Source organism: Phalacrocorax carbo, chromosome 23 (assembly GCF_963921805.1).
Source record: "Phalacrocorax carbo chromosome 23, bPhaCar2.1, whole genome shotgun sequence".
Lineage (NCBI taxonomy): Eukaryota > Metazoa > Chordata > Aves > Suliformes > Phalacrocoracidae > Phalacrocorax > Phalacrocorax carbo.
Genome location: NC_087535.1, coordinates 4,143,825 through 4,169,036, shown reverse-complemented (window position 1 = coordinate 4,169,036; position 25,212 = coordinate 4,143,825). Strand labels below are relative to the sequence as shown.

At 60.2% G+C, this 25,212-nt stretch overlaps 1 protein-coding gene across 8 annotated transcripts in view; it reads right to left on the bottom strand.

Annotated features, from left to right (window-relative positions):
• The window catches only part of FOXP4 (forkhead box P4), a 66,610-nt gene that overhangs the window by 7,747 nt on the left and 33,651 nt on the right, over positions 1-25,212 (bottom strand). For 5 of the 8 annotated variants that reach the window (XM_064472169.1, XM_064472167.1, XM_064472173.1 and 2 more), the window contains 10 exons: positions 17,616-17,738; positions 15,507-15,593; positions 9,619-9,766; positions 8,852-9,056; positions 8,461-8,565; positions 5,871-5,958; positions 3,693-3,803; positions 2,996-3,197; positions 2,818-2,894; positions 2,496-2,597 (listed from right to left, as the gene is read on the bottom strand). In XM_064472169.1, coding sequence (XP_064328239.1) covers positions 2,496-2,597; positions 2,818-2,894; positions 2,996-3,197; positions 3,693-3,803; positions 5,871-5,958; positions 8,461-8,565; positions 8,852-9,056; positions 9,619-9,766; positions 15,507-15,593; positions 17,616-17,738 — 1,248 coding nt within the window. Of the gene's footprint in view, positions 1-2,495; positions 2,598-2,817; positions 2,895-2,995; positions 3,198-3,692; positions 3,804-5,870; positions 5,959-8,460; positions 8,566-8,851; positions 9,057-9,618; positions 9,767-15,506; positions 15,594-17,615; positions 17,739-21,021; positions 21,166-25,212 lie in introns of those variants that run through there. The other 3 variants (XM_064472171.1, XM_064472174.1, XM_064472175.1) reach the window with 2 other exon arrangements.

Sequence of the window (25,212 nt, the reverse complement as noted above, 5' to 3'; positions counted from 1 at the left end):
GCTCCCCTTCCTCCTTCCTGTGCACACAGGGGACTCCTCGTCCAAACAAAGCCCTGATTAAAGGCAAGAAGCGTGGCAAAGCCGAAACCTTTCCTGCACGTGGAGACGCAGCCCTGGCCCGGCAGCACCCACATCCCCCTCTCCCTCCGTGACACCCCCTGCTTCTAGGCACCGGCAGGTACATGTTTGCAAAGGCAAAAGTGGAGATAAAATAAATCCTGGCACCAGGCAGGATGTGATTCAGCGTCGCCAGAGCCTGGGATGCCCCGTCCCCGGTGCTGGGTGTCGGGCAGGGTGCTGGCCCCGGGACGTGGGAGAGATGCCAGGCGAGACCCCCCCAACATGGGAATCCTCCTGCCCGGTGCCGGTGGTGCGGTCCCTGCCTCATCCTGATGTGGCTTTTGTGTTTCGACAGAGTATTTGTTCAGTGCCAGACTTGGCTGCTCTGTTTGCTTCTCATCTTTGTCTTTTCTAATGATGTTTGCTTTACGGCCCCGGCCCTGCTCCCTGTGCCGTGCTGGGGGTCTCCCAATGGGTCCCCGTGCCGCACCACGGCTCTGTCCCGCTGTGGGGACGGGGTACCCACCTTGGCCCCCGGCACCCCTACCCCATCGCGGGGGGGGGGGGCAGTGGAGGCAGGAGATGAGGGAGAAGCTGCAGCAGAAACGGTGGTTTTCTGAAGAGTGGAAATACATTTTTTTTTTTCCTGTGCATCCCCCTCCTTCAAAAGAAGCCTGGCCTTGGACATAGAAAGTTGTGAAGGGAATCATCCCTCTCTGGCTCTTTTTAATTCCCTGCCATCCCTTTTGGTGGTGGAACAGGAAAAGATAAAGAGCAGCTAAAAGGGAACTAGAAGGCCTGAGGGATGCCCCTCTCTGAGACATCTGCCATTGGGTAACACGGGGTGTGTGGGAGCTACAAATAAATCAAAAACCCCAAAACATTCATTCCTTTCAGCTAGTGAAAGCGAAGGAAAAAGGCATTTTCACCTGCCATTATCTCATTCCACAGATGGGGAAACTGAGGCACAGAGCAGGGAAAGTGCTGCTCCAGATGGACCCTGCTCTGTCCCACGGCAAGACACCGTTCTGGGAGCAGCGATGGCCGCACCGGGCTCTCTGCCCCAGTGCTCCCCACCCCTTCGCACCCTCTCCGCAAACACGGGGGTGCCCCCACGGGCCTGGCCGGGGCACCCGTGGCAGCGGGCAGCGATGCTCCAGCGATGCTCCCGCGCCGTGCGGCGCCGGCTTGCAGTGCTGCATGCGTGCCGTGAGGGGGACTCCAGACCGACGCAGGGCCACGGCCAGCACCGAAACCCTCCCAGGCACCGCTGCCTGCTCCTGCTCTGCTCCTTGCCACCACCCTCCTACCCACTCGGCACATGGGGATGCTCGGGATGGCCGTGCCAAAGCCAGGGGCCACCTGTAGCATTCCGGTGCCAAAACGCCTGTTATTCACCCAAAGTTTGCTGCAGAGAAGCAAAGCCCTGCTGCAGTCAGCTCTGATCTGCAGCAGCAACGCGCAGTGTCCTGGGCTCCAGAGCAACCGATTCCTCCTTTAACCCTTTCAAAATGCACCACCTCACTTGCACCTCGTTTATCCTAATGTTTTCTTTTTAAGCATAAGTCTCCCCCTGCCACTTTACAGCTTGTTACCCTGAGCAGGACGAAGCTGTGTCTTAGTACATGCAGCAGGAAACAATAAACAACTGCTCCTTCTCACAACAACTCCTTTCCTCTGAGATTAGTTTTCTCGCTTCTCTCAGATTTGGTGATTTCTAAATAACCGAGGCAGGAGCGGCCCCAGCGCCCGGGCACTGCCCCAAGACACTGCCCCCAATATTCACGTGCATCAGCCCAGGCCAGTGACAAACGGTACCTCGGTGCCAAAAACCTTCCCCGATACCTGCCCGTACGGCACCATGCACCAGGTGGGGGGAGCCGACGGGCACAGGCACCCACCTGGGGTCTTGCAGCAGAGCTATGGGTGCTCCCGCTCGCCAACAGACCCCCAGCCACCGCCACCCTCCCTCCGTCCCCACGGACCAGCACCAGCATCGCCGGCCACTGCCGAGACCCAGCCGCCGCCTCTCCCAGCCCGGCTGTGGCACCGCGTGCCACCCGCCCCCGGGTTATCATTAACCTTATTTGCTATTTTGAGTGTCTCGCTCTTTTCTCTGCCCTTCTCCTGGCTCTGCTCCAGCCCCAGCGGCACAGAAAGCCCCGGGTTTCTACAGCGTGGGCCCGTTGCTGTACCCTACTGCATGGATAATGCATCCCCAAAGACCAGGGATGCATTTCGGGGGGGGAAAACCGTGGGATTTATCCACAAAATAATTTCCTGCACCATCCCAGAGCTGTGCAATGAGCCGGTCCTTCACCCCAGGTGCCCATACAAGCTGGAGCATGTCCCGCAGCAGGCAGCCCTGGGTGGGATGGGGTGAGCCCCGGGTGGGGTGGGGTGAGCCCCACGGCGCTGAGCAGGGCTGCTCTCACCTTCCAGGTGGCCGTGTTCCTCCGGAAGTAGGCAAACATCCGCGTGAACCAGTTATAGATTTCGTTCAACGTTAGCTGCCTGTCAGGGGTCTCCAGGATGGCCTGGGAAACCAGAGAGGGGACAAGAGCATCACTTGCGACACCCTGGGGGGCTTCGATGCCTGTCCCGTGGCGAGGCACGATGGCCAGAAATAGGGGTTCAGCAGGCATGGGGGCTCCCCCAGGACCGAGGAAGTGCAGGGGAGCACAGCTTTGCCCAGGGTGCCCTATAGGCAGGTCTCAGGGTGCAGAGCTGAACCCCGCAGCACGGGGAGCCACTCACCTGCCGGATGAGCGAGGCGTACGTGAAGGGCGGCCGGACGTCTGCGTTTTTGTAAAACTCGTGATTCTGTGCAAGTTCTGGAGAGGGGACAAGAAATGGGGGGTGGGAGGTGAAGGGACCCACTTTGGGACCTGGGGACCACACGATGGAGGGTGCTGAGCCCCATCCCGGAGCTCACCTGAAGATATTGGGGTGCAGAACTTCTCCGAGTTTCTCCTGCGGATGGGTCCCACGTTGTGTAAAGTGGAAGAGCTGATGACGGAGGGGCCCTGCCGCAGGGGGGTGATGGGCGCCGTGGCGGAGGTGGGGGGATGAGGTAAGCCGTCAGGGAACGTGTCGGAAGTGCTCTTGGAGAGGGTGGCACTGGAGACCAGGTTCAGCTGCACAGACAGGCGGGAGGGAGGGCAGGCGGTTGGGCACCGGCACGGGGAAGGCAGGGGCTGGGAGAGCCCCCGGCACACCGGCAGCTTGGCGGGGCCTGAGCTGGCTCAAGCCGCAAAGCAGGCAGCGAAGGGCTTGCAAGGGGGAGACTAGCCGGGCTCAGTGGGGATGGGACACAACCATGGGCTGGGATGCAACCGCGGGAAAGGATGCACCCACAGAACAGGCTGCAACCACGGGACGGGATGCAACCGCTACATGTCTGAGCTAGTGGAGCAGCAGAACACGCTGACACAGGATGCGTTTCACTCCTGCCTGATGCCTTGCACAAGAGACCAGGCTACATGCACTGGAGCAGAGCCAGGGCATGCCCATCCCAGGGAGCCCGTCCAGCCGGGCCGCGCAGGGCCATGGTGACCATGCGCAGGGTAGGGAGGGATTGCAGCCAGCAGCAAGGGGAAAGGGGAGGAGAGGGAGCGGCTGCAGGGACGTACGTGGGCAGGAGGAGGATGCACGCTTACAGGTTGGCTGAAAGGCTTTGGCTCTGAAGGTCTCATGTGAAGATGGGCCATCATTGCTTGGAGACGCTCGCTCTCCTTTGCCAGCTGTGGGAGGCAAGAAGCAGAAGGGAGATGGTCAGGCAGTGCTGGCAGTCACCCGCGGAGGTGCCCACGGCCTGGAGGAGCTGCCCACCAAGCCCCCAGCCCTGGCTCTTGGGCAGGCAGCATCCACCGGTGTCCCCACAGGAGCCCTCTCCTGCCTGATGCTGAGCCCTCCCGAGAGCCCCAGGGGGACCGTGGCTCTGCAGGGGGCTACGGCATCCATCGCCAGCAGCACGGGGGCTGCTGCTGCTCCAGCTCCGCATGTGCAGCCAGATGAAAAATGTATGGTGAAATGGAGTCATTTCTCACACCTTCAGGCTGCCACCACCAGCATGGCCCTGTCCCGGCCACCCACTGCAACCCTCGCTGTCCTTCCCGGGTGCTCTGGTACCCGCACCCTGGTGCCAGCCGTCCCCGTCCCCTTCGCCCTCCTCCAGCCTCTGCTGCCTCCCGCTCACCAGCGGCTCCCTGTCCATCTACCCACCCCTCCGTCCGTCCACCCGTCCACCTGGATGCATAACATCGCTTTAATTGCGTGCTCCCGCCTGTTTGCTCCCCGGAGCGCGGAGAAGGGTGAAATATTCACTGTGGCACCAGGAGAGATTTTGAGGCCGGTGGAGGCGATGGGATCTGACACCCGCTCTCTTCCCGTCACCTTCCCTTTCCCCCGCGACCCCTCAAGCTCAGGGCTCAGCCGTGTCCCCGTGTGCTGCCATCTCCCCCCCAGCCAAGCCCCCTCCCCAGGCAGGCGCTGGAGCTGGGCAAGGAAGGAGTTAAAGGCAGGAGCCAGAGCAGAGTTTGCTGCAAGTTTGGAGCGCACTGTCGTGGTGCTCATTAGAGCTGACAGGTCTCCCCTCGTGATGCAGACGCTCTCCACCAGCACAGCGGGAGCTCCGAGCTGAAAACTTTATAATTGGTAGCTCCGGTGGCAGGTTCTCCTCTCTGCACACGCAGCTTTCTGCTCATCCTTCAGCTTCCCCCCCTCCACGCTTTTTTCCCCGCTTCCTTTCTGTCCTCTCTTTAAGCCCCAGTAATTGCTTTCAACCTCTCACTTTAGCGAGGGCTGGGGCGCAGGATGCAATCGCAGGGCTGTGCCCAGACAGCCTCGCAGCCTCCCTGCCCAGGGAAGGTTTTGCTGCCCCTGCCGCCCTGCAGCCCCCGTTACTGTAACTCCGCGTGGAGGCTGCCAAGGCTGCCGCACATCGTGGCCCGCTGCCCCCCAGGGCTGGCATCCCCCGCAATGATTCCCATCACCACGTGCAGCGATGGACGCAAACTGCTTCGAGCTCCTGCCAGCCCCTGGCCAAACAGCCGGGCATCCAGGCACTGTCACAACACCGGGGTCTTGGTGAGCGACCTTCTGACAGGGACCCCTGCCCCATCCCACCTTCCCCCTCGCTGCCTTTCAAGTCCCAAGATGAAACCCCTCTGTTTCCTCCCATTTTTCCCCCCTCCCTTCTCTATTAACTGAATTACGCACGGCACGTCAGGGAGTCAGAGATGCTGGGAAAGGCACTATTTAAAGAACTGGCTTTCCAAAAATAGCACCCCAAAGTCGGGCTCCAAAGACCCACGCTCAGCCACCAAAATAAGTGGCCTGATTTCCAATGAGCCCAGCAGCCCCGTGGCTCTTGCTGCGGCATGGCTGGGCACGAGGGCTGGGGCAGAGCCCATGTCCCGCCTGTGGACAGGCGCCCCCCAGGCAGCACGTGCCTTCCAGGTCTGTGGCACCTCCTTGGACCCACAGGGATGCTTTGGGCAGGAGGGACAGCTTATCCCATCCTCCAGCCCCACCATAATCGTGCAGGGATGCTGGTATTGGAGGGGGAACCAGTTAGAGGGTCTTCCAGGTCTTGATTCCCATCAGGACCACTGCCTGGCCAGGGGCAGCACCCCTGTTTGGGAAGGATGCTTAAAATGAGTCCCTGTGACACTGGAGTGGCTAGTTATTTTGCTAGTGGCCCCCAACCCTCACCACTCCCCTCCTGCAGAGAGCAGCCAAGTCATTGCAGATTTGGAAAGGAGATGGCTTTTTAAACAGGCATCCTTCGAGGCTGGGCCAATACCCACCTGTATTTCCAGCTGCTGTACCACTTGCATCTGGACTCGACACTGGGCCGTGCTTCGGTCATCAAGTGCATGTTCTGTATTGAGGTGTCTGGGGAGAAGGACACAGGGCTTTACACCTGGACGTGCCCGAAACGCAGCCCCTCCACCAGAGCCACAGATCAGCCCCGACCTGCAAAGCACCTGTACTGCAGCAGCGCCCGGGGATGCCCACGAGGTGCTGCCCGTGCTGGGGATGCTCCAGCACTGCTGCCCGAAGCGTGATGAGCAGAAGGGAAACTGAGGCACGAAGGCAGCCAAGCAAACTGGGCTGTGCCTCCTCCCCAAACCCAGGCTGAAGGCAGCTGTAGACAACCAGCCCTGCCCCTGGCAGCCCCAGGGCAGCCGGGTGGTGTTTAGGAGCAGCCACTGGTTGATGGAAAGTCCTTGAGAAGGCTGCTGGCAGGAGGCGCCAGGGAGGACCTGAGGAGCAGGTTTCCAGGACAAAGGCAGCATTATGGAGGTTTACTTACACCCTTTAAGGAAACCCCTGAAGGCAGAAGGTGACATTTCCAGGGTGCTCCTCATCCTACTGCTTTCATGCCTTATGTTTATAAGGCACTTTATGTTTATAAAGCACAAGGACCTTTGGTCCTCGCCGCTCTCCCTCCTCCTCGGGGAGGGGAAGGGCTCCTGGCAGAGGCGAGCAGCAGGTGACAGGGACACAACTTGCTGCAGAGCCAGGGACATCCTGGCATTGCCTTGTGGGGTGCCTCGACTCCGGACCCAGCAAAGCGGCAGCCTGGGGATGCACAGAGCCCCGAAGACGTCGTACGGCCAAGCCACGACCTTGCTGGGGTGGTTGCAAACGTGGGGGGGTCCTCACCGGAGGAGTTGGACACGTCGGAGGGAGGATGCTGGGTGGCAGGGCAAACTGTTCCAGGGCCACCCTGGGAACACCCCGAAAGGTGGCAACTGACGCTGGGAAACACACAGGTGTCCCAGGGCCATGGGCCAATGTTCTCCAGGACCAAGTATCTACCCTCAGTCCGGATGCGGAAGATGGCAGGAATCTCACCCGGCTGTTTGCGAGAGAATTCCAGCCCCAACTTGCAAAAACAAGTTAGGTAACTGGGACCAGCTGCCAAGCCTGTATGTGAGCAAACCTCACCGGTGCCTCAGCCCTGCTCTGCGGGGCTGCAGCTGGACCGAGCCGCCCGCTCCTCTCCCCGCACGGCAGACTGAGGGCACGGCTGTTTCTCCAGGAAAAAAGCTATCGATGACCTAGGCTGTGCTGAGTGGGAACGGAGACGTCTCCCACCAACCCTCATAGGCTTTTATAAACCACTGCTCAAAGGACTCACTGCCCCTTTTCACCCCAACGCTGAGTCCTTCCAAGCTACTCCATGGAGGAGATGCGCAGAGGAGGCTCAAAGCTGATGCCTGGACTCAAAAGCAAGGTCTGCGCTGCAGCTGGGCTCTGGAAGTTTTCCATCTGCCTGTCCCACACCCCGACACGTGCTCAGGTTAGCAGAGAGGGGAGAGAAACACTTCACTAGTGCTGTTGGGGAGGCTGCCCCTCAGGCAGCTTGCTCCTGCAAGCCCTAGGTGTGCTTAGAGTGGCAGGCAGGTGGGACGCGGGACGCAGGGCACAGGGACTTTACAGCCCTGGCGGGCACAGCAGGGCTCTCCCGGCACTGTGAGCCAGCCCTGGCCATCCCCTGCCAACCCCAGGCTCCAGCTTCCAAACCGGAGCTTGCTCGTCTGCCCCGTGCCATGTAAACATGCCCAGAGAGGCAGGAGGAGATGTCTTATCTAGGTTCACCCCATGTGTCAGAGGACACAGGAGCCTGACTCATTCACTCACTCAGTCGCCACCCGGCAATGCTCCCCCAGCCTCCCCAGGCTGCTTTCGCTCCTCTTCATCCTCCTGTGCGAGGCCTCTGCCCAGCTCCTTCCCTGGGAACGAGGCAGCCGGTGTGGTCAGGGGGATGCTCCCACCAGAGCCAGCCCCGAGCGTGTGGCAGAGGATGGGACTGGTTTGTAAAAACCCAAAACCTCGCCGATGGAGATGGAAGCATGCGGCCGTCGCGCTGAGCAGACAGCCGGAGAGGCGGGGGGGAAGGAGCAAGCAAGCCCGTCAGTTCCTTCTGATGTCTTTGCTAAAAATCCTGGCTACAAAGAGATCTAATTGCAAATGAACTAATTAAGTAAACCTCTGACGAAGCGTGAAAACAATTTGTTTGACCCTGACGCTAGAAGAGGGCTCTTCGACAGCAGAGTTAATCAGTCAGCGCCAGAGCCCACAAGCAGTGTCAGCAGGCTGCCGCGCTGCCATCTGCTTCCTCGCCTCCTCTCGCCCCCCAGGAGTGGAGCTGCAAACTCCTCTCGCCTGCTCCCTGCTCCTGCCCGCCGCGTTGGGCCTCTTCTCCTCTAGCAGCAACCTCCAAGTGTTTCCTCTTTTTGCAGTGGGCCCCCTGCTCCGGGCAGACAGACCTTGGGGTGTCCAGACCCCACAGGGTCTCCCCCTCTGCGAGCCCCATGCTGTCCCAGCCCGAGAGCGCGGGCTCTTCCCTCCTTCAGGAAAACGTCCCCCAAAAAGGGGAGCACTTACTTGACAAACTGTCCCAAGTCCTCACAGAGGGTTTCGCAGCCAGGCCACTTGCACTCTCCGTGGCCGTAAAGCGGGTGGGAGCTGGGGGTCTCTTCGTGGGAAGAGCTGCAGAAGACGGAAAGGGACAGTCAGACGGGGCAGCCGTCATGCTCGAGCATTCCTGTGCATGGGGCCAGCCCTCAGGGACCCACAGGAGACACTGCAGCGATGCCTCCTTGCCCTCCACGGGCACATGGGTGCAGCAAAACAGCAATACGACTTGTTTATGGGGTGGGCAGAAGCCCCCCAATCCTCCCAACCCTGTTGCCAGCCCCACGGGTGACAGATCCCGACCCCTTCCACCCCTCTGGGGGTAAAAAACACGAAGTGCCAGGGCCCGACCCGGCTCTACCTGTCCCTTCTCGGCGTGTGCATGGTGCTCTGTCCATTGGGCAGAGGGTGATGGGAAATGGGAGGCGAGACCTTGGCGGCCGAAAACGAGGTAGAGTTGGAGGTGTTGGTGGTGAGGTCGAGACCTTCTTGCTTAATGCTGTCCTCGACAGGCTGGGCGGCCGTGACCTCCTTCCAGAGCTGCTGGAGGTCCGAGGGGCACACAGCTACGGCGTGGGGAGAAAGTGCCCGCCGTCAGTGGGGAGAAGGAGCAGCACCCACTGGTGCCCATGCACCAGGCTGGCTCAGGACCCCATGGGCTCCCTCCCTGCCCGGCCGGAGCAGCTCAGCTCCCCGAACCTCAGGCAGCCCAGCGAGGGCTGCGCACCGGGAAATCATCACCCGAGGCCAGGCACAGCCCTCTGTGCCGGCAGCCGGGGAGGTGAGGCTGCATGGCCTCATCGGGAACCCCAAAACAAGCTACCCACAGCACCCGGGGAGCCCTGCAGAGCTGCCCCCGGAGGGAAGGAGACCCCAAGCTCCCTGCCCCCGGCACCCCTCCGTAAGAGGAAGCCAGGGGCCCAATCCTGCACACAACCCAGCTCAAACTCCCAGGCTACTCCGGCCATTGATGCAACCAGGCCCCAAACTTTAGATGGGCACATTATGAAAAGCAACGCCACCGGCCCGCTCCCCAGCCCCATTCCCAGCGCTCCCTTGCTGCAGGGAGAAGCTGCAGCCGTGGGGGCCCCCCCAACGCACCCCCCGACCGTGGGTAGGGGTCCTTACCTTGGGGCAGGGTCTGCAGGGGCACGGTGCCCTGCCCCGGCGGGAGGCTCACCAGCCCCTGGCGCTGCAGGTTTAACAGGTGCTGCTGCTGGAGCTGCTGCATCTGCAGGAGCTGCTGCTGGAAGGCCAGCTGCTTGTTCCCTAACGGCTGCCAGGAGACAAAAGGGAGAAATCAAAGCGCGTTATTTCCAGCCTTGCAGCAAGAAGCCTTGCAGGGGAGGCAGGGGACTGGCGGTGGCAGCGAGGGATGCCCGTGGCGGCGGCACCGCGGCCGTGCATGCCTCCATCCTGCTGCTGGGCTGCTGTGCCCGCTCAGCTTGCGGCTGAGCCGGACGGAGGCTTTGATCTATCGGAAGAGGAGGGGAAGAAAAGGAAAGGGGAAGGGAAAACTAAAGCACTGAAAAGAGAGGGAGCGAGCAGAGCTGAGGGCTTGCTCAGAGCAGAGGCCCAGCTCTGACTGCAAGATGGGCGAACCCGCAAACTCAAGTCATGGGGTCCCACGTGAGGAGGCTCAGCTGCAGGGCAAGCTCCCACGGGCACCAAGCATCACCAAAGGAAAGGGTCTCCCAGAACCCAAAAGGCATCCTGAGACTGCCCAGATGCATAACACCATCCTTTAAGCAGGGGAAATGGTCCCTATTTGCTAAAAATGACCATTACAAGCCCCTTCTTGGTGGGGTCAGAAAACAACCGTCTGCAGGGAAGCAGATGCCCAGCACTCCCAGCCCCCAGACACCAGCACTGGCGCCCCCACCCTGGCCACGAGCATCCCCCAGGTGGGTGACTCTCCCACCCGTCCCCAGGAGCTGGCCACATTCTGACTGGCGCAGGCAGCCCTAAACTAGTTAGGCAGGACAGTCCCCAGGGAGGCACCAAGAAATCCATGAGAATTAACTGAAGGGGAGAGAATTCAATTAGGGATGGGGACAGGCAGCTGCTAATCCGAGCCGGCCACGAGAGGGGAGCTGCCCCAGGCCTGCCCGGCCTCATTAGCGGGGCAGGCGTCTCCGTAACCCCTTGAACCCCTCTGTTTGCGCAGACGTTGTTTGCAGGTTGCGAGGAGCCGGGCTGGCAGGCAGCGTGAGCCGGCTGTGCTGCGCCGACCAGCCCCGGCAGCAGCCCGGCCCCTCCATGGCAGCTCTGTTATCCTGAGCAAGAGAAGTGCTGGGGCCCCTCTCCCCTGCCTCGGTGCAGCACACCAGCCAAGCCCATGCTAAGGCGCTTCCCCCTGACCTTGTACTTGTGAGTGGGGGCACTTTGCAGCCCCACTGCTTGACCCAAAAAAGTATTTTCATGTCTGCGTTCTTACTGATGAGCACAAGAGCTTTGCAGTAGGAAATGTCATTTTTTTTATCTTCTGCCTGGGTCTGAGCATCACAGGGATTTAGGCCCCCAGTGATGATCTCCTGATGATCCCTGAGGCTACACCTCACACTCAGCTCAACAGGGAACAGCAGGCTCTCCGCGGCAGACCCAGCTCACGGCTTAGTTTGGAATCAGCACACGCTGCTGCACCCGAAGCAGCGCCCTGGGCCCCACAAGACACAGGCAGTCCCCCCTAGATGCTGCAGATGCTCTGCTGTGGCTTTGTGAAATGGAGGGCGAGGATGGGCTCCAGGCATTGCCCTGTAAAATCTGTGTGGTCTGCAACATAAGGCATGACTGCGAGGCCTGCCTAGGGCACAGAGAGTCTAAATCTGGTTTCTCAGCCTGAGGGCCGTGTGGACTCCTTCCTGTCCTGTCCACCTCTTGGCCACAGCAGAATTGTCCCCCCAGAGCCAGGTCCGGATCCGCTCAGGCTTTGCCTCAAGTCCTGCACCTCTGACGCTTGAGGTAAAGGCACAAATCAATGCAATTTCTGCTCAGCGAAGAGAAATCCTTGTGCTCGCCCTCGCTACTGAGCAAGGTGCTGAGCCAGGAGGGCTTCAGGCCACGGGACTGGGGGAGACCATGGACTGTAGGACCACGATGGAGGAAAAAAGGCAGGACCAGGCTGTGTGCCTGAGCACCTTAACAGAGGCAGCACAGTCCCCCGAGCTGTCCCTGTCCCCTGCGAGGAGAAGCTCTGCCACCGCGTGGAATGGACACGCAAATCCTCGCCTTGGTTAGAAACGGCAGCTGGGACGGGCCGGGACAGGACGGGATGGGCTGGGCTTCTCCATCTCTTCCCAGCTCTGCCACCACCCTCCCCTGGGGGCCCTGGGGCAAGCCTGGGCTCTGCGCGAACACGGCCTCATTCACGGCACTTCCAGGCTGCGGAGCAGGAGGAAATTGGGAGCGGGTGAAGTCACGAGGATCCCCGGGGCACGTCGCCTGCACCTCATAGCCTGGCTGGGGTGTCCTGACCCGGCCTCCCTGGAGCTGCGGAGTCAGACCCCCCTCGAGCCTGCGGGGGACTGGGCAGCCCCGGCCCATGTGTGGTTCTGGCAGGAACGATGCTGTCCACGTTGAACCTGCACCTTCACGTGCTTCAAATCCACATGCCCGTCCTTCCAGCTTCACCAGACCACGAACGCAGGGACCAGCCCTGGGAATATGAGCCCTGGTTCCCAGTGGATGCACAAATGCCCAGGCTAAGCCAAAAGAAGGATCATTTATCTCTGGGGAAGCCAATTTACCAGTCCCTAGAGAGCAACCGCTGCATGGCAGAGCCAACAAACTGTACAGGTTCAAAACCACCGCGTGCAATGGGTGAAGAGGTGCACCCACATGTGGGCCTACCCAATGGCACCCACCAGCCTGGGGGCTCCCAGTCAAGAGTGCCCTGGAGAAGGCAGCGCAGCAAAAGCCTGAATTTCAGCCCCAGCCTTATTGAAAACCTCTCTCCCCGGCCATCGCCCCATGAGCTTCGCTTGGCTCCTCTCCCCTTGGCAAGCCCCGGCCTGCCAAATGCCAGCAGAGTCCCTCCTGGAGGGGATACCCCCACGCCTGCCAGAGGAGCTGCGTCTGTATTAGGGCCAGATCCTGCATCTGGCCCCCATAACCCCCCATCCTCATCCTGTCTCCCATCCCAGCACAGGGGCTCGGGGTCCAGAGCTTCGCCTGAGCTCGGCGTACATTAGACGCAGATGACTGGGTGCAGCTACCGGGGTAAGAGCCGCCGTCACTTTGATTTATGAGCACATCAGGAGGAGTTTTGGCGTGACACGCGGGACTGACAGGAGCAGTTCATTAAGCTGACACCGAGGTTAGGCAGCAGGCAGCCCCCCCGCACCACCCCCTCTCCTGCCCTGCCAGACTCGGGAGAGGGACAGCCCCTGCCATCGGCTTTGGGGGCACACGGAGCCCCTCTGGCCTCACCCACGGAGGATACTGGGGTCTCCACACCCGGCTGCCACTTGCAGCAGCTGGGCTTGGAGAGGCAAAGTAGCCAGGGACAGAGTGGGACGGCAGACACAGCATTGCTGCCGCTTGCCATGAGCGTGAGGGGCTGCCCGGAGCCATCCCAGCCCTGTGCCACGGCTCCTTGCTCCCCCTCTGTGCCCAGGATGCTGCTGGGGGTTCGACCTTACGCCCTAATACATGAAAAGCCTCCAGGATGGGCTGGGATGTGCTGCAGCTCAGCCCCATCCCAGCGGGATGCATGGATCGGCCACCGTGCTCATCCCCTTCCTCGTGCCCCCCACCGCGGCACAGCTCCTCGCAGACAGCGGACGCAAAGCACCCCCCGCATCCTCTGGGACAGGATGCTGCCGACAGGCGCTTCCGACACGTTTCCATCCTCCGCGCTCCCTCTTTTCCTGCTCTCCCCTTCCCTGCGCCCGCCGGGGGACCTCCAGCCGCGCCACTCCTCCTGGGGAGATCTGAGCCGCTCCTCCATGAGAGCCTGCTACCTGCTCCCGGCACGGCACAGAGCCGTTCCCACCTGCTGATCCCCATCCGCGCTCGCAGACGAGCCGCTGACTTACAATTACACCGAGGCGAGTCCTTGAAATCAAGCAGAGGGAAAGCAGAAAGCGCCCGGTTTACAAACCTTGCAGCGGGGCCGTAATTAAACACTACTGTGGATTTCCATGAAGGAGCTGATGCCGGCCAAGAGCGGCTCAGCGGCGGCATCCCAGACACGCCAGCTATCCCCCGTGCTGTCGGGGGAAGCAACGGCATCACTGCTCCCGGCAGGCACATGATGCTGCCGAACACCGGCTTTATTAATAGCAGCTGCCCAAATTCACGGGGTGAAGCTGACCCCCACAAAGCCTGGCCAGGGGTTCTGGGGAGGGGAAACACTACGACATCCACTGGCAGGGACCCCCTCGCTGTTTTTCCCAGCCACTCAGACTTTCTTAGCAGATATATTTCTCATCTCCTCTGTACCATTTTTAAACCAGGAGCCCACTAAGCGAGCCCTTTGTTAGAGCTTAATTATATCCCCATTTGATGCTGCAGTATAACATCACCACGGCCAAGAGGAAAGTCCTTGAGGAAGCTCAGATTTATGCCTCCCCCGCTCCCGGAGCACGAGCAGCTACTCCAGCTCCTGGAGATGGCTCTGATAAAGCCTGACCCCGCGCACGCTGCGCAAATATGCCAACATCCCACAATGAAAGCTCAGGTCAAAGTCTATTGAAGGCTCGAGTGGGCGCTGGCCCAACCTCAAGCCGCTGGAGCCACCCTATTCCCCCAGCGCCGGCGTGTGCTTTGCCGTCGAGCCCCCGCTGCAGCCACCCCAATGCGCAGTCTGGGCTTAAACGCTTTCGTCCCCAAAAGAAAGCTGAATATTTAAGTGCTGAGAATCGATGAGTGTAAATCAGGGTGTTGGATTTCAGGAGGGGTGATGGCAATAACAGTCCCAGCACCTCATTCCTCTACTTGCTACTGATGCTTGGCCTGGGAGAGGGACCAAGCGGCTCAGCTCCACATCCCTCTGCACCAGGAGCCCAAGGAAGGATGCCTGATAGAGAGGCAGCGATGCCAGGCATACAGCAGCATGTGCAAGGCAAAATACCCCCAAGGCAGACTACACGCACCAGCCTGGGCAGAGAGAGAGAGGGGCAAAAATATGTAAGGAGAAGGAAGGGAGCGGTGCTGTCTGCCCGCTGCCAGTCGGGGCTGACCCCCAGCCTCCGTGCAACCGGCGCATCCCCAAACCCCAGCACTGCTGATACAGCCACAACACCTCAGAGCGTGTTATTATGGATAAGGACAGTAAAACCTGTTGGGTAAAGGGAGTTATACAAGATTGATGCAATCACACCCGCATAAACACTTCACCATGCAACCACCTCCCCAGCAAAGGGCCCACCGCTGCTGACCTGGTCATGGGGGGCTGACAGTATCCCCTGCCTGAGCGTCTCCCGTTGGAAAAACCCTCTGCTGGCATCGCTGCTATTTCACGCAGCACTTGGGTTTTGCAGAACCACCTTTCCTGGCAGGAAAAGCCTGGTTTGGGTTCCCACCTGACCAGCCCTGCCTACTTGCCAGGGTGCTGCTGCGCTGCCTGACCCGAGCTGTGCCGAGAGCCTGGCCAGGGCAGGGTCAGCACGTTGGGCAAGGGCTGAGCCAAGCCTCCTCCGCCCCCGCCACCGCCAGCAGGATTTGGGGAACCCTTGCTCTGTGCTGGGGGGCAGCTGCCTGCCCACACCCGCTGACTTCACCGCTCCCCACACCCGCCCCATAGTTTCTAGATACGCCGACAAGGACGCAGCGCTGAGAACGATGCAGCTTGGTGCACGTGCCAGATCGCAGATAGGAAGGAGGAAGAGGAACTCCCAGCACCCGGACCAGCCACCCCAGCACGCTCCAGGAGCAGGATGCCCCTGTGTCCCATCCCTGCTGACTCCCAGCCGGCTGCCCTGGGTGCTGGGATTCACGCACACCTTGTTTTGTGCTGGTTCCCCTTTTATTTGCTGCCAGATCTGATGGCCCAGAACCCATCTGCATGAGCTCACCTCTTTGGGTTGCTGCTTTCCGGCTTGCTGCTGTGTCAATAGCTGCAGGTGAAGCTGCTCCTGTTGCTTCTTGTAGTATTCCTGCAACTGGGAGGGAGGGAGGCAGGGACGGGAAGGGAGAGAGCAGTCTGGATTAGCAACAGAAACGCCCTGTGCGTGTCTCCCTGCCTGGCAATACCCCGTGCCCAGCACCGGGCTTTGCCACAGCCGTGCCAGCTCCTGGCCCCGCGCTGTCAGGGCAGGCTCTTGGCTGCAGGTTAAGAAGAAAGCACCCGCTGAAGGAGTCACAGCTGCAGAAGAAACCTTGGGCACACATTCCTAAGGGCTCTGCATCCCCACAGCAAGTAAAATCCCCAAACACCACCAATGCCAAACCTGCTGGTTTTTTAATGCCAACTGGTTGCCCTGGCTTTCTGCCACCGGCTGCTCCGGGAGCCTCCGCCTCGCCGGGCCCCAGGAAGGAGGGCCGCGACCCCCCAGCTCAGTAATTCCTGAGCATCCCGGGGATTTTGCAGCTGTCCTGGGGAAGTTGTTCAATGGGGGGATATAAAACACCAGGAGGTGGGCAACCCTTCCAAGAAAAGGGGTCCCAGGGGCTCTGGCACATAACCCAGTGCTTCAGCAGTGGAGAACCCCCATTTTTGGCATGGTGGGACCCCAGAACACCCTTGGCAAGTGTTGTGAGAGCTGGGGGCCTCCTGGCTGGGAAGGGGCTGGGAGCAGCCATGGGCCATGGTCTGACTGGTGCAACCCCACAAGCGCCAGGGGCTCAGACCTGCATCCTCCTTCATGGGCACCATGGGAAAGAGCAGGCAACCTGGCTCCTTGCAGCACCCCAGTCAAAACAGAGGGTTTTGTTGGGCCAGTAAAACAGAGAAAAGCACCCTAGTCCAGCAATGAGCCACCTAACAGGGTTCCAGTCTGCAGGAGGCAGCACCAGGAGCTGCCGGCATTGACGCCAGCTCTTGCCCCGGCCCCTAAATAAACTGTTGATGATGGATTTGCTGCGCACAGGAGGGGCTGGAGGCACAGGGAGGTCAGCGGGACCCGGCGGCCCCCTCCCACCCGGCTCGTACCCCCGTGCAGGGGCGACGGCAGCAGCTCAGGAATGCCCCTTTGGATGCCGGGAAGCCTTTATCAGCTCAGGGCTGACAGCGCTGACAGCAGCAACTTTGCTTTTTCTGTCGGCGAACAGGTTTGGAAAGCCTGGGTGTTTACCCGAAAGCCAATCAAAGCCAGGTCTCTGCAACATGGTCGAGCGCGGCTGCGGGAACATTGGGTCAGGGGTGAGAGGTGTGATGTTTGGTTTTCTTCTGGTGGAGAATGCGAGCTATTCCGGCCTGGGTTGTTTAATTTGCAGTCAAACGTGTTTCTTTATCCGGCTCCAAAGAGGCTCGGAGAAGGACCCACCCAGGGTAGTGTTTACCCTTTGTTCTTTCCCTGAGGCCAACCTTGAATCCTTATCGGCCTGTTTGGAGTAAACAGGTACTGGAGGCAGGAGGAAGGGTGTGGAGGATGCTTGTGGGATTTCTCCTTCTCTCCCTCCCTCCGGCGGGAGATGTTTACCCAAGCAGACCTGTTTTGTTTCGGAGTTGAGGTTTGGGTTTTTTTTTTCCTCCTCTTTTTCTTCCCTCCCCGTTCATTTTACAGTTGACGGAGTGCTCTGAAAAAGCTGACTGGGGCCATGAAAAACAAACCCATGCACTCAGGTCTAGAGCCAGACCCAGCCACCTGCCCCAAAGTCCAGGCAACAGCCACGGGGGCTCTGCTTGGGGTCTGTCGAGCCAAGAGCATCCACCCTGACCCCAGCTCTCCCCAGGAGCTGGGCACCCCCAAACCAGCCCTCTTGCAGGAGCTTTCAGGGCTTTGAGACCCTGACTCAGGGCAGCATCATCCGGCTTCGCCAGCGCCGTTAGCACCTGCAGCTCTTTTCAGCCCTTGGTGCTGGACGTGCTGGGAATCCCCATGGAAATATGGGGGGAACACAGAAGCCCAAGGTGGAAAGGACCCATCTGCCTGCCCACAACAAGCTCCAGCAATCACGAGCACTAGTGGGAAACTGCTTGGCCAGATCCGGCTGACGCACAGCCAGCCCAGGACCAGCGTTACCTGTTGCAGCATTATCGCCTGCTGCTGCTGCAGGAGGGCCTGGAGCTGGGGCGGCGAGAGGATCTGCTGCATTTGCTGTGGCGTGATCATCTGCGGGGACATCATGGCCACAGACACAGGGACCTGCAGAGAGGAAGGACACATCACCACTCCCAATTCCAACCCTGGAAAACCCTCCCCAGATGCCAATAGCCTGCAAGTGCCTCCCACCCCCCAGGTTCTCCTGGTGCATCCTCCATGCCCCCCCCCATCCCTGTGTCACCTTCAGGTGAAGCTCTTGGCCACCAGTCCGTCCTGGCATGCTGAGGCCACCGCTGGGGATATGGCGATGGCAGGGTGAAGCCCTGTGGTGCAGCTGGCACCGGGGCAAAAGCTTCCTAAACCACGAGCTCCCCGCCACCCCGAGGGTAGGATGCTCTCTGCCTGCAGGGTCTTCTTTAAATGCAGTTTAGTTGGGGGAATTAGGCATCGAGAGGAGCCAGCAGCACATGGGCAGCCAGCTCCAAACCACAGCTCCCTCCCCTCCTGCAAGCACGGGAAAGGTGCCGGGCACCGCTCCTTCCCTCGGGGTCCCAGAGGATGCAGGGAGGAGGGAAACACCAAGGGAAGTGGGGAAGATACCGATCACCCAAATAACTTTGCAACGCCTAGCACGGAGGAAGAAGTTACCACGTTTTTCATAGACACATCAAAGCTTTACCTCCAGTTGACACCAGTAACTCATGTAATTACCATGCCAAGTGGAGAGAGGACTAAGAAAACCTGCCAACCCCTGCCTTTGGTTATCGTAACATGGGTCCACACCCCTGCAGCAAAGCGCCAGAGAAGGTGTCAGTGATGGATCCCAGCCCCACTGGTCCTGCTCAGGTGGAGCAATGTCGCCTTCCCAACCACGGCCATCAAGAGCTGCCTTGTCCCAGTGCTTTGCTGATCCCATCAGCCCAAAGCCCTTCCCAAGGCTCTGGGGAGGGTTAGGGCTCTGCTGTTATTTAATAACCCTTCCCAGATGCTCCGTTTTCCTGGGAACGCAGAATACCAGTGCTGTTCAGGAGCAGGAGAGCTAGCGAGCCACTAGCAGTCTCCTGCCTGCCCCTGCCCGCCAGCTTCGGCCTCTCGGAAGGGACACTAGGAGGCAACTCCCTGGCGCACGGAACCTGGCAGAGCCCGAGCCAACCTCCCCCTGCAAGCCTAGGACCCAACTTCGATGCAAAGTAGATGACTTGTCATCCCCTTACTCACAGGTCTTGGGACCTCAGAAACCAAGGGACAGAGGAACAACGCAACCAGCTTCAGATCACCGAAAGTCCAAATAAGAGCCCGGTACACGCCAGCCCCTCCTGCCCAGGACCCCAGGCGATGCCCTGGCTCCTGGTCTGGACCTGCTGCCCACCCTGGGGGCTGCCTCCCCCCTCCAGGCACCCTGACAGGGCACCGAGCGGGGATGGAACCCCAGGGGCGGCCCCATGCATTCCCTCCCGTCCACGGTGGGCACCTGGCGGGGCTGAAGCACGCTGACCTTCAAAGGAGATTGCAAAGGCTTATCTGTTTACTCAGGCATTTTGCTGGAGGGAGGTGTCGCAAGCGGGCCGAGTTTCATTTGTTGCTGGTGATCCCCCCGCCAGCTGCCTTCGTGTCAGAGTTATTGATTAATTGCTGCGTGTTCACACCCAAGTGCTGCCGCTGGGGCGCCTGCAACTGCACCAGCTTGGCCGGCGGCGGAGGGCTCGGGAGGATGCACCAGCATCGCCAGCAAAGAACCGCAAAGCCCTGCGAGGGCTCCGGCACCCGCTGACGCCTGCCAGAGAGCCAAGCACCCCCCGCGGCACCAGCACCAGTAAAGAGCTGCCGTTTTGGCGGTCAGGTGCTCGCAGACAGCTGTGCAAAGCCCTCGGCGAACATCTGGGAAGGAGGGAAGCTCGCGAGGACGGCAAGACGAGAGCGAGCGGGGTGCGCGCCCGCTCGCTGGGAGCTAAGCATCCTGCTAATTTCCCTTTGCCAATTCATCAGCTGGCAACGTGCTTGGAATGAGAGCCCCTAATTAATTGCTCAATCGCATCCCCCATCCGGGCGGCCTCCCCGCCCCCACCGCCGCCGTGGCCTCTCGTACACGTTTGCTGGCATTTTCAAATCGGAGGCATCCTAATTACCGGAGAGTTATAACACCTTCCATTTCTCGCCCAGCGGACTGACACCCTGTCAAGAGCAAAGAGAATTGCCAGAGGTTTTGACAACACTAATTGCCCCTATAATCTAAAAACACAAAGGAGAGGCGATTAGTCGAGAGGGCCCCAGCTCTCGATCCGACACGAGGTTTTCACAATGTTACAAGAAAATAAAAGCGACGCTTTTTAGAGTTTGATGGCTGCTAACAAAAGCAGAATTATATTTTCATACAACCTTTGTCTGCATTAAATGGCTTTTTCTTCCGCGCTCAGATGCGCAGCTGACATGGGGAAATGGCGGCAGCTTTGCGAGGGGGTGAGGTGTGAACCGGTGCTGGCTCTTGTGAGGGGTGTCCGGGCTTCGCCGCCTCCCCGAGCCCTGACGAACGCCAAAGCCGCAAGAAGAATTTCCCCCCAGCATGGAAAACATCTCCCTCCTGGCTAAGGTTTCCAAGGAGGGCAGGAACTTTCTTTAGTAAAAGGGGAAATTCCCATATACAGCAAGTTGTGCTCCCGCTGCGGCCATTCATCACGCGTGCCGGGTGCCGGGGAGGCTGCGGCGCTGCTCCCGGCAGCTGGCTCAGCCCCGGCGCGGGGCAGCAAACCACGGTGCTGCGGTTCTCCGGCCCGGGCTCCGGTGACAGCCCCAGCTGCCTCTGTTGGGGATGGGGACAGCTGCTGCCCCACCAAAACGAGATGGGGACAGAAATGTCTGTCCCCGGCCCGCCGAGAGCCCCGCAGGGGCACCCACCGGCAGCTGAGCTGCGAATGGGGAGGGGGGCGGCGTGGCGCGGGCCCCCGGGACGCTGAGGAGTGTGATTTAGCCCCTTCACCTGCAGTCACGGCGCTCGGTGACCACTGGTGCGCAAGCTTCCCCACGGCAGGGGACGAGGCCAGCCTGGCATCCCCAGATAACGGGGGGGGCTCTGCGCAACGGTCACCTCAAAAGCTTGGATCCAGGTGGTCAGCAACACAAGTAAGAGCCGAAGGGCGCTGAGCAGAGCAGCATAGGGGGGTACGGAGGGTTAGCTGTCCCCTCTCCATCCCATCCACCCGGCAGCAAAGTCCCTCCCCTGGCCCCAGATCAGGCGGGGACCACCCTCGCATGTGGCGGTCGCACCGCACCCAGCCAATCCCTCGGGAAGCAGGTCCCAGCCGCCAGCCCCGCAGCAGCGGCTGGTCCCCGGCCGGCGCGTCACGAGCTGGCATCTGCCAGACACCGAGTCAGGAAGGGTTTGACTCACTCCTTGGCCGGCTGCCACTCCGCAAAACTGCTTACTAACAGCTCCGGCTGCCTCCCAGAAAGCCCCGGCGCTGCGGCTCCAACCGGCAAGCGGGATCTCGAGGGGGTGATTTTCCAGGCGGTCCCAGTTGTAATCCCTCCGTGCCAGAGGATGGGGCGGACGCGGATCATCAGGCAGCGGGTGGAAAACGAGATGGGTATTACAGGGGAAACTCGGCGCTCAGCGTAAGCGCAGAGCAACTCTGCCAAAGCCGGCTGAGCGAAACAGGATTTGGCTGGGCGTAACGCAGCAGGATGGGGGAGTGATGCTTTTATTTAAATTTTCTTACTTTTTTTTTTTTTTTTTTTTTTACGGGAAGCTGATTGCAACTCCCAGCCATGAGGCAGAGCAGGGGAAGCCATGGCCCGACGGCCCGTCTTGGCTCTCAGCACTGCAGGGCTGCCATCAGAGGGACGGCCGCCCTCCTGACCCCCGAGACAGCTGGCTTGGCGCAGCACAGGAGCCGGGACATCCCCCATCAGCCCGGGGCGTGTGAGCGAGCCCGTGGTTTGCTCAGCCTCAAAGCATCCCTGCACCGACCTTCACCTCCCAGCTGCGCCGTCACCCACGCTGGGAGGTTGCCGCAGGAGCCACCGCGTCCCCGGGGACAGCATGGAAGGACCATCTCCAGGTCCACACCTAAAACCACAGGTCTAAGCTCCTGCGTGAGGGTAGACGCAACCCAGACCTCATCCCATCCCCGCTGACCCTGGGGAGGGCTCTGGGGCCGCCGGGATGAGCAAACCTCTCCCTGTGGTGGGTGCACGCCAGCTACCTGGGGTGCTTGATGCCTTCCCGCAGAGCCCAAGGCGCTGCACCTCCTTGCCTCTGATCTAATCTCAGGTTTTAATTCCCAATTAGAAACAACAGCAAACATGTTTGTGCTCTTTTCCTTTTTTTAAACACCCTTTTCAATTCCAAAACCAACAGAAACAAATTGAGGAGGTTGGTGAGGGAGGCCAGGAGCTGGGAACAGAGGGGAGAAACAACCAGCACCAAGAGCAGCTTCAGGTCTGCTGTTTTTACAGGCAGGGGATGAGCAAGTCTCCCCCAGAGCACCCACTTCTTGCTGCTGCAGCTGCAGGAGAAGAAACCTTTTGGTTTGAGTCCAGCCAAAGCATGCGGGCACATCCACGCACTCCCTCCTGCGCTCGGCATCCCGGGGCGAGCTCCGAGATTCAGCTGGCTCAGACCATCTGCAAGAGCTTCAAACGCCCGGGGCCAGGCAGTGACGCCACTCACATCGGCATAACCCCAGCCATGGTTTATATACCCTGATGGGTGGCACAGGGCCAGCCCCAAACACTGCTGTACCCCCTCTCTGCTCACACCACGCTGCGTCTGGACCTCACCAAGATGGGACAGAGACAACAGACCAAAAATCTACCCAGGGTCAGAGTGGAAAACAAACCTACATCTGCAAGGGAGCTCCAGCTCCATGGGCGAGGCTGGGTTTTGAGGCTGTGGGGTTATTTTATGAATACTTTGAACAGCCTTAGCACCAAAGCAGTAATTGCCCTGGGCGGTGGTGGCAGGAGGAGGGCAGCAGCACGGGGTGAGCAGGCAAGTGGGCACCGGCACAGCTGCGTGGAGGACAACCGGCCTCTGATGTTCAGCTGCACGCAAAGAAAAGGAGGAATCAATCCCCTGCGTGTTCAACCCATCGTGCATCCTCGTTAGCACAGCGAGCCCCGCTGGGGAGGCACTAATCGTGCATAATTGGGCTGCAAGTTGCTAAAAGTTGAAAGGGAGCTGGCTGGGGGATGCTCGCGGCAGAGGCGACGGCGCGCTGCAGCGCCCGCTGCCTGGCAGCCCCTTCCTCGGCACGGCCCTGCTGCGGCTTGGGGCGAGCCGCTGCCCCCGAGCATCGCCTGGGCAGGATCCCCGCGGGGCCGCATCCCCTCCAAGGGCACGGGGTGCTGGCACGGCTCGTCACGCCAATGAAATCCGCAGGGACTGAAGCGACTCCTTTGCTCCCCTGTTAACCCAAACCGCCGTTGCTGCCGCAGCGCGGTGGCGGGGCCGGCGGAGCGGGATGGTGGCGGTGGCAGGGGCTACGGGCTGGCAGAACCAGGGGCTCTGGGAAGGAGGAGGGGAAGCGGTGGGGGGGGGAGCGGGGACAGACGGCAGTGCTGCAAGTTCAAATGGAAAAAATCTAGCGCCGCGCGAGCCAAGACGGACGGGCTGCTGTATTTTTTCCTGGAGAGGGAACGCAGAAGGGCTGGTATTGATCTGTCTTCATTACCCATTTCACTCAAGTTTCAAATCAACAAAATACACTTTTCCGCTCCGCTGCCCTCCCCGCCGCAGCAGACAAAAGAAAAGCAATTTCCCGCAGTTTGCTCCAAACTCCTCTCCCCTTCCCTCAGCGCCCTTCAGCCCCTCTCCTATTTCAGAGGCTTTTTAACCTCAGCAAGTTGCTCCCGCCGGAGGCTGGGAGACCCCCGGCTCCAGGGGCTGAGCTGGGGAAGGGACCCCAAGCAGGGCACCCCATGATTCAGCGGTGCCTCCAAGCCAGAAATGCCCCAGCACCAAAAATATGGGGTGCTGCCTTGCCAAACACGCTCCAGCACCTCATGCCCATGGGCTTTACCAGATACCCGCAGGATCCTGGGGGGGATCCGCTGCTCCCCACCAGCCTCGCGCAGGAGAGGAGCGCCCTGCAGACCATCTGCAGCAAAAATCCTCAAATGCAACACTTTTGCCAGTATCCGCCAAGTTTCTAAGAGTTTTAAAGTTCCACAGAAATAAAACTATTTAAAAATGTTTCAGGATGGGGGTTTTTTTGGCTTTCTTTTTAAGGTGCAGCTGTAATTTGAGTGTCAGCTGTGAGGCTCTCCATGCACAGCTACACCTCCAGGCATGTGGGGGGGGGGAGAGGGTTCATACTCCAAAGTTAAAAAAAATAAGGATCCAAGACCCCTACTGAGCCCAGCAACTCCTTGTTCGTTTTTAAGCGCACGACGTCGCCAGCTGTCGTTAATATTCCTGCTGGGTTGGCACCCCATAAACATCCTTGTCCCTATCAGCAAGGTGGCAGGGAGCTGCGGGCTGCAAACACAAGCGCACGGAGTCGGCAAGCGCGGGGAACTCGCGGCGCTGCTGGGCGCTGGCTGCGGGGGCTCCTGCTCTCTCTGCCGATGCTGGGACCCTCCTGCTCACTTCACCTGGGACTGGGGGCTGGGAGCTGGACGGCGGAGAGCAAAAGGGAGGTCACTGAGACAGCTTCTCCCCAAAATACCCAAGAGATGTGGAAATGCAGTCCCCAGCCCCAGGGGGCTGCGGTGCAGCTGCGTCTCCGCAGGTAAAGCCCGTTGGGGTAGGGGCTGGTGCACCGAGGGCACCCCAGGTCCCAAACGCTGTGATGAACCCCCCAGTCCTGCTGCGCTCCCCCCCTCCCCTCCCCAGCCAGGGGCTGCTGCACTGGGACCCAGCCTTTCTCCTCCTCCTCCTCCTCCTCCTCCTCCTCCTCCAGCCGTCCTGGCCAGTCTCATCCACACCACTCTGCCGTTAGATAAACTTCCTTTCAAAGGAGTCTGCTTAATCCTCTATCTCCCCTCGGTCAGATCCCGCTCCAGCTGCTGGCCGGGCTGGCGGGGCGGGAGGGGGAGAGGAAGAGGCCGGTCGCTGCTGAGTTATGAGCTATTTCTGACTCACGTCTACAACTTTCACAAGTCCTTTTGCAACACAAAAAGGGAGGAGGGGAGAGGAAGGCAGATCCAGTTCACTCCGGCAAAGCCGCCGGCCAGATGGGCAGGGAGGGGAGGCGAGAGAAAGCAGCAGAGAAGGGGGGAATGGGATGTTAAGCAAGCGGCAAGCAAGCGAAGCACGCGCGCATCGCAGCCGGGGGAAGCGGCAGAAGGAGCAGCAAGGGATGGGCAGCGGAAGCAGCGCAGGCAGAAGCGCGGGCAGGGACGCGCACCCATGGAGGGGAGCGGGGCGCCGGTTACCGGAATCTGACTTCACCCTCGCTGCCTTTGTCCTTCGCAGACATTTTCCATGCAGTGACTGCATTTCCTTCCTGCAAGCACCACTGGAAAAAGCCGCCTGTTTGTGCCACAGAAGCCCTGACTAATTCCTGCTGCTGTACCCAGCTGCTGCTTCCCAACCTGGTGGGGCAGCCGGGGGGCTCCGGGCTCCCCCAGTCCTGCG